Source organism: Prunus persica, chromosome G3 (assembly GCF_000346465.2).
Source record: "Prunus persica cultivar Lovell chromosome G3, Prunus_persica_NCBIv2, whole genome shotgun sequence".
Classification (NCBI taxonomy): Eukaryota; Viridiplantae; Streptophyta; class Magnoliopsida; order Rosales; family Rosaceae; genus Prunus; species Prunus persica.
This window is the reverse complement of record NC_034011.1, coordinates 8618202-8628840: the sequence shown is the minus strand read 5'-3', so window position 1 is coordinate 8628840 and position 10639 is coordinate 8618202. Positions and strand designations below refer to the sequence as shown.

Below are 10639 nucleotides of genomic sequence, written 5' to 3'. Positions count from 1 at the left end.
ATGTGTTGCTATTCCTGGCCAATAACACAATGACATGTAGAAAAATTATCAGACGTGTCATTGCGTTATTAGCTAGAGATAGCAAAAGGTGTTATCTCTATTACATGAAAGTTTCTCTTTTTGAAACACGCATTATGAGCTAGAGTCCAAAAGATTTCATTAGAGCTCTAACTGAGGCTTCATCCATCACATTGAAAGCCTCATTTAAAGCTCACCATTGGGCTTGCTCTTATGTATTAAATTGGGAAATCTCAACAATATATATTTTTGTTAGGCTTTTTATCACAAAACGTCCCTAATGTTTACGAAACTATCAGATTGCATCTTTAAAATTTTTTCGTATCACTCCTGGTCCCTAACGTTAATATGGGTGCTCTTAAATAGTCATTGTATAAAAAAAATTGTTAAATCCAGGGATATAATCGTCAAATCAATCCATTTTCACCTCTTCAACCATTAATGAATTTATAGGTTAGTTTAGTTGAGAGAAAAAGAAATGATGGGAGTTGCTCCAAAAGCAGATGATGGAAGTAGGAGACGTTTACTACAGTGGATGTTGAGCATATGTTCTGCTGGCCAGGTAAGGAAGCCTAGTAATGGTAGAGAGGAAGGACCTGCCTCTTATGAAACTGAAACATTGGGAGAAAACTCACATGTTCTTGTAAAATGTGAGACAAAGAGAAGAAAAAGAAAATCAACTGAACAAGATGCACACTATGGAACCATTTCCCTCCATTTCTTGTTGGAAAACTAAAGGTAAGCATTGAAAATGGAAGGGAATAACATAAACATATTGAACTATAAAAAATCAGCTGCTATTTTGCCTAGAAATTTGAAGATTTTTTGTCACCAAAAGTTTTTAGCGACAGATGTTCATCAGATTTTTCGCGGCTAAACATTTTCTGCGATAGTGTTCTTAAGATTTTTCGTCACTAAAAGTCAAATTTCCAGATCAACTTTAGACTTATATATGCCTTGGGCTTTGGCCAATTGCGACGGATGTTCCAAATTTCTTGATTTTTTGTATTTCCCGATCCTGGTTATGGTTACAGGTTTCTAGATTTATATATATATATATATATATATTATAATTTTTGATTGATTTGACGATTATATCCCTGAATTTAACAGTTTTTTTGACAGATGAACTATTTAAGAGCACCTATATTAATGTTAGGGACCATGAGTGATACAAAAAAACTTTAAGGATGCAATATGATAGTTTCGCAAAAGTTAGAAACGTTTTGTGATAAAAAGCCTTTTTGTTATTATATAACTTTTGCTAAGAGTGCTGCTATTTCCACCAATCTGTCATATTTTCCCACCCACCTTATCTTTAAACTTTTAAAGACAAATTTAACCTTATTGTAAAATGACTTGAAAGGACTTAAGGAAAAAGAAAGAGAAAAAAAAACAAAAAGAAAAGATGCAGACTTCTGTTCTCACGTAACCCTATCGTTTGACAGAAAGAAAAAAAAACAAAAGAAAGCTATGATTCCTCTTATGATTTTTCAGTGCTCATAACTCAATTATGAAATAATTTTCTTCTCTTTTCTATTCATTCAATCAAATTGTTTATGAATAAGAAAATAACAAGAGAATGGATGTTGAAGAGAATAATTTTGGCGAAAAAGTAAGGAAATCCTATTTGAACAGAATTTCTAAGATCTTTACGATTACTTAAAGCATTGGGAGATGAGTATTTCTTGGACTTTGAATTTTTTTTTTTTCCTTAAACAAATTAAAAATATGAAAACCTGAGGATGAACAAGTTTCTTTTCAGCGGACCAGAAAGTTTGGAAGGTGGGTAAAGAGGTTGCTGGGTATGTTCAGAAATTGGGGAGCGCGAGCCATGTTTTGGTTTCAAGGGCTAGTCATCTTTTGCCTGCTAACCAGCCATTGTCATCAAATTTCGTGATGTGATGTTGCTTCTTTTATCGTTTTACTGTTGTATTACTTACTATTGTTTGTTTTATTTTTTCAGGGAGATGAATATTCTGGTTGTAGTAACGTGGACTTTGAACATGGAGCATGTGAGATGGAAAATAAGATACAGCAAAAATGAGAAAGAGATGTGTGGGTGTCAGAGAGAATAAACGAGAGAGGAAATGAGGTAATAATTAAAAGAGTATTTTAGGAATATTGGTGGGTGGAAAAATAAGATTGTGTTTCTTAAAATTTATATGGTGGGTAGGAAGATAAGGTGGGTGGGAAAATAGAACAAGTGAGTGGAAATAGTAACACTCTTGCTAATAAGCAAATCAAAGAAGTTTTCCTTTATAATCTTTAATAATTGAACAATCATGCATTTATCCACATTTTGTTACATCTCAATCATTATAAAAATTTAACGACCTGTAATATGACACGTCAAACTCCAATTATTAATCTCTCTAATATTATTTTTTTTTAAGACTTAAATGTTAAAATGGTCCCTGTGTTTTATCTCATAGGCCAATTTAGTCCCTGTGTTATCAATTTGGCCAATTTGGTCCTTGTGTTTGTATATGTTAGTCAATGTGGTCCATTCCCTTCAAAATATAAAATATAAAATATTTAAAATTAATTAAAATAAAAACTGTAATTGATTATAAAATTTTAAATTCAATCTGAAAATGGAAATTTTTTTTTTAAAAATTTCACCTTCCCGAAAGCGCACACACCTCAACCACCTCCCAAACCCAGCCACCCTCACCACCACCACTCCAACCCCAAACCATAGCCACCCTCACCACCATTCCAACCCCACCTAACCACAACAACTCTCTCTCTCTCTCTCTCTCTCTCTCTCTCTCTCTCTCTCTCTCTCTCTCTTGGCTTCCTCTCTGACAAATCACGAAGATCTTCATGGTCGGTCATCGTAACCTTGATGGCTCTACTGCCAATTGATCATCCTCGCTGCAACAAAAGTCAACGATATTCAGGCCAATGGATCGAAGAGGAGAGAGAGATGAAGGGTAGAGTATGAGAAAATCTTAAACATAAGAGAGAAGAAAAATTGCACCAAGAAAAGAGTAAAATTGCAGCAAGAAAAGAGTAGGCATCAATTCAACTAAGAATTTTTTTTTTTCTACAGGAATCGAGACCATTTGAGGTTGAGGTTGTGTGGCTTTTAATCATTTTAGCATTATTATTATTTGAGTTTAAATCTTTATAATTAATTACATATTTTTAAATTAATTTTAAATATTTTTATTTATTTATAGGTTTTAACATAATTTTGACAGAAAGGATCAAATTTGTTAACATATATAAACACAGGGACTAAATTGGCCAAATTAATAACACAGGGACTAAATTGGCCGATAAGGTAGAACACAGGGACCATTTCGACATTTAAGCCTTTTTTTAAACATAAAAAAACCTATCGGTCAACCACCCAATATCCCGACAACAACATTGCCGACCCCTTAACCCAACAGGCAACTCCCTCCTCCTCTCACCACCAACCAACCTCCCCTCCTCTCTCTCCCCCACTTTCTGTCTTTCCTATTAATTCAATCAACTACCAACCAACATCCCTCCTCCTCTTCAATTTTGGTTTTGAGAGGTTGATGCTTTACCGATGGGTTTCAAATTTGGTGTTGCGGTTGGTGATTGTGGTGCATTAGGATAGACAAGGGGACGATGCACCACTTTGTTGCCTCTATCCCATACCAGCACGTGATTGCTCAAATTCAATTCAGCATGATGGGGTAAAGAGAGAAAGAGGGCAGAGAGAGAAAGAGAGGGAGGGAGAAGAGGGGAGGTTGGCTGGCGGTAAAGAGGGAAGAGGTACTACTCCTGCTTGTGGGTGTAGAGTGGCTGTCGGTGGTTTTTATTTTTTATTTTAATTGGTTGTTTTTAGCTTTTTAATTTTATATAGACTTAGTTACCAAAAAAAAAAATTTATATAGACTTAATAGTGTTAACTTAGCCGTTAAATTGAGTTTGACTTGTCATACCGTAAGTCGTTAGATTATTGAAACGATCAATAAATGCACAATTGTTAAATGCAAAGGCTCGGGATCCAGGTACTCTATACTTCATAAGAAAAGCATGAGTTGGTCACTTTATTCGCATGTTTTACTCTGCTATTACTATTAGGCTCTTGCCCTCTATTCTATATTTATTGCAGAAAGCAAAACAAAGCAAGTGGCTAAAGGAAGAAGGGTAACTATGATATTATTACAAGAATTTGGACAATAATATTCTACATTTGATTACATTTCCCGACTCTTACATCTTTTTTTATTTTTTGTCCCTATTTTCTTCAACAGAATAAAAAGGTTGCAACTTCGCTTAGCTTCGTTGAAGAAATTCCAAGTATACTTCATGAAAATGTAGTCTACATGGCTCAAAAACTCCCCTCCTCAGTCATTGGTCGCCTCAAGTAATACCGCAAACTGTTAGCAAGAACCTGCAAAAATTGGTAGCAAATTGAACAGTCAGTATTGAGGCATAATGGGAAGAGCAGGCCCTATCTGCAATGAGATTGACTACAAGGGTAGGCTCAACTCAGCAGTCTCAGTCATAATCTTATCATTCATAACAGAATCAACTATAGTATCTACAATTTTGTGTTCTTTCAGGAAATAAAGGCTGTCAGTATGGGAGGCATCTATTTCAAATTAATCAAAATGGTAAAGTTGGTGGACGATTGAACTCTCTCAGAAAACTGGAAAACAGTTTAGCTTTGACCACATCAACCGCTAATATATATGAAATCCGATGCTCTAACATTGCCATAATGCTAGGTTACCTGCTGGAGAGGCTTGATGAGAGGTTTACCCCTGTAGCTAACGTGAAACTTTGCCTTGGCCAACAACCCCTAAATCCAAAGACAATAATAAGAAATGAACTTCATTACCACAAAGAAAGAGTAGAGATGAGCTCAACAAACTTGGATACTAGAGAAGGAAAAAAAGAGAAATAAAAATTGAAGCTGCAATGGTAAGTGAGACAAGACCATACCTCAGTGTCGAATTCTCCTGATTCTACAGCAACATCAATGTCAGTTACAGTCTTTACAAGATCCACCAGTAATCCAGGGCGATCAGCTGATTCCACATAAAGCAAACTGCAGAAATCTAATATTAGAATAAATGAAGACAGACAAATGTAATAACCAAAAATAATCATTAGCAGACCAGATTAGTTAGAACAGGATGTCAGTCATGCATAACAGTTAAAGGCTGGTGTGGGCCTGCAGCACCAACAATTTTGGCGTATGGGAAATGGCCGCTGGTTTACAAAAGCCCATCCTATCAAGAAAGAATGATGCACATTACCTTCGGTTGGGGCCATCATCACTGATGCTTATGTGGGTTGCCACATCCACATCAACCTGAGGAATTAAAAACGAGTTTGAATCGGGACAAAATTGTGGGATGTAATGCTCTTTGGAAGTTAAAGATGTGACCGTGATCAAATTTCAAGCCAATACCTTACCTTAAAAGTGAACAAAATTGAGAGGGAGTGGCAAGAATAGTTATTCTCAATGATCAAATAACTAGGGAATAGCTACTCATGAAGCAGAGAAGTGAATTATTCTCCAGAATGACTAGAATTGGAAAAGGCAATGCTTATGGAATGAATTTCAAATGAGAAATCTCAAAACAAGAAACACATGCATTATGTGTGCATGCTAGAACATGAAAAATTTGCGCTGTATTTTTGGAAACTGCGAGTGCACAGATGCATGGTACCTACATGAAGCCTCAACTACCCAAACTTTGTGCAAATTAAAATAATTAAGTTCAAGAACCTGTTCTGGTGGCGGAACAATTCCAAACGCTGCTCCCATCGCTAACTGGGAACTTGATTCCTGGACCACAAATTTGATTGACTAAGAAAGCTACAACGGTGGAAATTCTAAACAGATTACAACAATTACTATCTCAAGAACAAATTGAAATGGTTAAGAAAGAATACCGGATGATACTCTATCAGATTATTTATAATTGTCAAACGAATAGCCTCAAGCAATTCTGGATCTTCTACTTTCCTACCAGTATCACTGCAAACAAACCCCACCATCGAATCAATAAATGTGTATGCAGCAGCTATTGGAAGGACAGATCCGTTAAGCTCACCATAATCGCAGGTTTAAGATTTAATTGAGAAGCTAAATTTTTACTGGCATTAAAGGAATACTGCTTCCCCCTACTTTTTAGGTGCCATAACTTTGCATTAGAAACACATGAAATAAGGACGAACTTCATCATATAGAACCTCTTTAGTAAAGAAAACGATGATATAATATATCATATCTGAACTGAAGTCAGCACTTTGGCAGTACATAAATCTAATCAGCAATCTATAATACCACAAGTATGGAAGTATCTATGCACAACAAGGAAAAGAAAATTAAAGCCCGACAGAGAAGCAGAACAAGCAGAAAAGAGATCATTGCAATCAATTGCAAATTGACAAGTATTAACACTAGCATAGAAACAACCCAAAACTATACTTAATACAAGGCCACGCGGTCATCTATCTGTAAAGCATACTCACGCTCTGGTGATGGCAAACTTGTTGTGCTTTCCAGAAGAATCCAAATAGACATTGGCCTTGACAACATTCAGGCCAAGGTTCCTAAGCGCACTCATCTGAGACCCAGTTAATGAAAGTTGAATTATATGTTCAGACATAGACACTAAGACAGATCATTCAAAATATTTAAACATCTATGCAGGAGCAAAATAATAGACAAACACTATTGTTGGAAGCAGTGAGTAATGCTCTATACAGTATCAAGAAGAGCCCCCAGCCGGTCTCCAAATGTTATCTCCACCACAGTTGCATTTGGGTCAGAGTCTTGATCAATAATAACTTTGGGAATTGGGATCTTGTCAGTTTCACTTTGACTTCCATCAGGTTTACCACCCTATTTTTTGACATCAAACACCCAGTACAAAAATGAGGTATTCAGCAAGTTAATATTCAAATATTACTGATTACAAACTCAAATTTATTAACTACCTCCACAGCTGTAGCAGAAGAGGCTCGTGGAGTAGTTGAAGTTGATGAAGATAACAATCTGCCAAAGATTCGGCATACTTTTAAAAGATAAAGAATAGATGCAAGACCCCAATTTAATGCTTGCATATATCAAGAATATTCAGCTAAGGTAACTTAATCTAACTGTAAGATGCCAATACAGGATTTTTAAATGTACTAAACACTACTACCAAAAATCTATCAGCTCTCCTTGTGGCTTGAATTCAAGCCACAATCAAGGCCTTGGACTCAAAGGTTCAAGAGCTGGTAGATTCAGAGAGCTCAGACAATATCTGATAATTCCAACCTCAAGTACCAAATACATGATGATATTTACAGTCACACACTGAACAAACTCTTATAACAAACTCTTATAAAATGAGTTAATATTGACTGCAAAGCTCATACTAATGGCAAGCTCATATAAAAAAGACTGCATATTCAGGAATTCTTTTTAACCACAATATACAAGTTGATTAACTTATTAAGACTTCTTTTTTGGACCAATACAGGAAAAAATTGCAGAGAAGCATCAAACGACAATTCAGCATAAGCAGAATCCCAGAAATTACAATTAACCCAAGAACAATAGCATCGTTGAGCAAATATCATTCAGACTTCAGAGTATTAGAGACTTCAAATGAGATAAACACCAAACAAAAACAACCCAAGAAACAGGAACCAAAGAATTCTATAACCAGAATAGGAAAGGCAGTGGACCCATAATGTCAAAATCTCAAAGCGTTTGATCACTTTCTATGTAAAATAATCAAATTCTGAAAACCAGATAAGAAAGCAAGACATGCCCATCAAAGAAAATAACAAATCAATAAATTCCAATAAAACAGTGAGCATATATACCATACCTTCCCTTCTGAACAATGAAGAAGCTTTTAGAACCAAACCCAAAGGACCCTTCTACTGTAGCCCCAGTTTGTAATGGAATTGCAAGGGGTTTTTTCAAACTACAGTTACTACCCAAGTTAACCCCAAGACTGCAAGAAGCCATAGCCACAGCCATTTTGAGCTTAAAAATTAACAAACCAGAATGAAAAGGAAATGCAAATGGATAGAAGAAGGAGATAAATAAGAGGAACTAGAATGAACCCAAATCAGAAAGCATGGTAAATTTGGAGAAGAAATGGAAATGTGGAAAATGGGTTCGGACAAGAAGAAGAAGAAGAAGAAACAACTGGGGACCAATACACATCGTAATATGCGCCATTCGATATAGGAAGAGGTAACTGCTTTATCTTGCTTTGCTTACTTCTCCTTCGTTCTTTGTTTTCGTCCCCATTTTCCCTTTATTTTCAATTTAAAAATAAATCAGAAAAACCAAATTATCCTGTCATAGGAAATTTTCCCCAACGTCCATTCATCATCTCATCCGGTAACTTTCTTTTTTAGATATTTGTTTTCAAGGAGTCCAACTGCATTACCTGGTAGGTGTCAACAACAGCGACGCGTTTGGTCAAGAATTAAGATTTTAAGATTGTGCTTCCTGTGTGTCCATCTTATGCTTACACTCCTCTCTCTCTCTCTCTCTCTCTCTCTCTCTCTCTCTCATGAAGTAGTAGAGTCACATGCACATCTGCATCCTATTTTATTTTATAGTAAATTTAGTTTGACTTAACTACAACTCAGTTTTTTATTTTTGTTTGTATAAATTTTTTTTTATCCTAAATAAAATCTGATGACTAGGATCAAACTCGACAAGTTACCTAATCAAGCACAAAATCAAATTTATTGTACTTTTTTAATTCCCAAAATACCCCAAACTAAGCCATTATTATATTTTGTATATTAATATAGGAACCAATATAGAAATATTTAAATTGGATTGTAACTAATGGCACATGTTGAATTTGAAAAGATCTCCAAATGGATGTACAAATTAATTTGGAAACTTTTTAAAATTTAACAATAAATTCATATTTAATATACCTAATTGGTTTATTTAATAAGAAAATATTATTTTAAAATTTATTTATGAAATAAACTTGATTAATTATCTATTATATTATTGTTTTAAAAATATAATAGCATACATATATTTTTATGTTGAAAAAATAACGTACCTATTACTTCTATTATGAAAAATAATGTATCTAGTGTGAATTTACTTATTATTCAAATAATATACCCAACTTTTATAACGCATTTGGATATAATTTACGTAATAATTGACTATTATGCAATAATATAACTTATAATTTACCTATTATGGGTATATCGTAGTTATTTTGTGAAAATAATTTACCTACCCAACTTTTATAGGTACATTAACTATTATGTACCTAGTATGAATTTACCTAACCCTAGGAGGTTAGGAGAGAATATTTGAGGTAGATTGATTGTAGCCCATTATTTATGGGAGTGGAAACATAAATGTGCAGTGAGGTATTATTCATTTGCCTTAATTTGGTGATTGAAAACTATTAGCAACCAACTAAAGATGTAGTGGCATGATTTGTAAATAAATCAACCTACATGGACAAATTGTGCTCATGATGTTTTAGTTTGTAATAAGTGCATCAACTATTTTTGAGTTTGTTGGGTGTTTGTAGTCTCTACTTGTGAGAGTTTAAAAATTGTAGTTTGCAGTTGTAGTTTTGTGTGTTGAGGTGTGTTATGGTCTATGCCTAACTTTTGCAAGCTTGCGATTTTTATGTCGGAATTGTTCTCCCGTTTTGTGTTTGCTCCTGTGATGGAAGGGTAAAGTTCTTCATTGCCTTGAAAACCATTGACTGGTCAACAAGTCAACTTTCTTTAGTGTGCGAGCGTGCCACTGCTAGTAATAAAAATTCTAACAGACTTCTTAAAAATGGATAACTTGCGCCCCGAGTTACTGATTTCTAGACAAGCGATTGTGAATTTGAGTGAGGAATATCTCCCAAGTAAGTTTTTTTCTTGCCTCAGACTGGTGAAGACTTTATAATTTTTCACAGTACAAAACTGGTAATTCTGGCCAGAATAAATGATAAGATAGTAAACTGTTTTTAGGCAGAAGTGCCTTTTACAAAACTCAAAAGGGAAAAATCAACTTTAGAAAGACAAAGGAAGGCTGAACTTCCATTTCTGTCTGGATAGACACTATTCGGGCTGGACTGGGTAAGCATGTACTGGACTGAGCTGTCAACAACTTCAACTGCTGAGCTTCAGCTGTAAATCGATACCAACGTTCGAGTTTGACAGAGCTTTAATCTATTTCAAGCCTTAGAAGGCTTTTTGAACGGGCAGAATTGGGAGTCTGAAATGGGCAGAAGTGGCTGGATTTGAGGATTCATTGAGCTGGAACTGCACTGTGATACCTGTTCTGCTTGATCAGGACTCTCCATAAATTTGTTGAGGTTTTCATATTTGTAAAAACCCAGACTATGCTTGTTTTGGCTTTTGCTGAACCAAATTTGTAACGAGAGGAATCTCGTTTTGAATGACTTATTTCTCTAAGTCTGAACTGGAAGTTCTGATCTATAGCCGGCTTCTTTTGTGGCTCAAATGCGCTTTTGGTTGCTTCAGTTTGTTTGAAGGTTCTCAGAGATCAAGTGATCATTTTGAGTTTTTGTCTTTGGTTGATTTTTTTGGTTGTTTGATTTGAATGTCTTTTGCCCTGTTCACCCTCTCTTATATTTATAAGAAATGTTTTGGAGTAGGGTCT

General features: G+C 35.1%; 1 protein-coding gene across 1 annotated transcript; it reads right to left on the bottom strand.

Moving 5' to 3' along the window:
• Window positions 4140–8286, bottom strand: LOC18783058 (ACT domain-containing protein ACR11). Its single transcript, XM_007217726.2, has 10 exons — window positions 7848–8286; window positions 6964–7021; window positions 6731–6868; window positions 6496–6590; window positions 5914–5998; window positions 5747–5806; window positions 5271–5326; window positions 4954–5059; window positions 4742–4810; window positions 4140–4399 (listed from the first exon to the last, which is right to left on the bottom strand). Exons 1-10 carry the CDS (start codon window positions 8000–8002, stop codon window positions 4337–4339), a joined length of 885 nt encoding a protein of 294 aa, XP_007217788.2. The 5' UTR covers window positions 8003–8286; the 3' UTR covers window positions 4140–4336.

Excerpts from the sequence above, each read along its gene's own strand:
- LOC18783058 (XM_007217726.2), bottom strand. The coding sequence starts at position 8,002 with ATGGCTGTGGCTATGGCTTCTTGCAGTCTTGGGGTTAACTTGGGTAGT. Across the intron at positions 7,022-7,847 it reads TTCATTGTTCAGAAGGGAAG|ATTGTTATCTTCATCAACTT; the intron begins GTATGGTATATA and ends AATCTTTGGCAG. Across the intron at positions 4,400-4,741 it reads TCATCAAGCCTCTCCAGCAG|GTTCTTGCTAACAGTTTGCG; the intron begins GTAACCTAGCAT and ends CAATTTTTGCAG.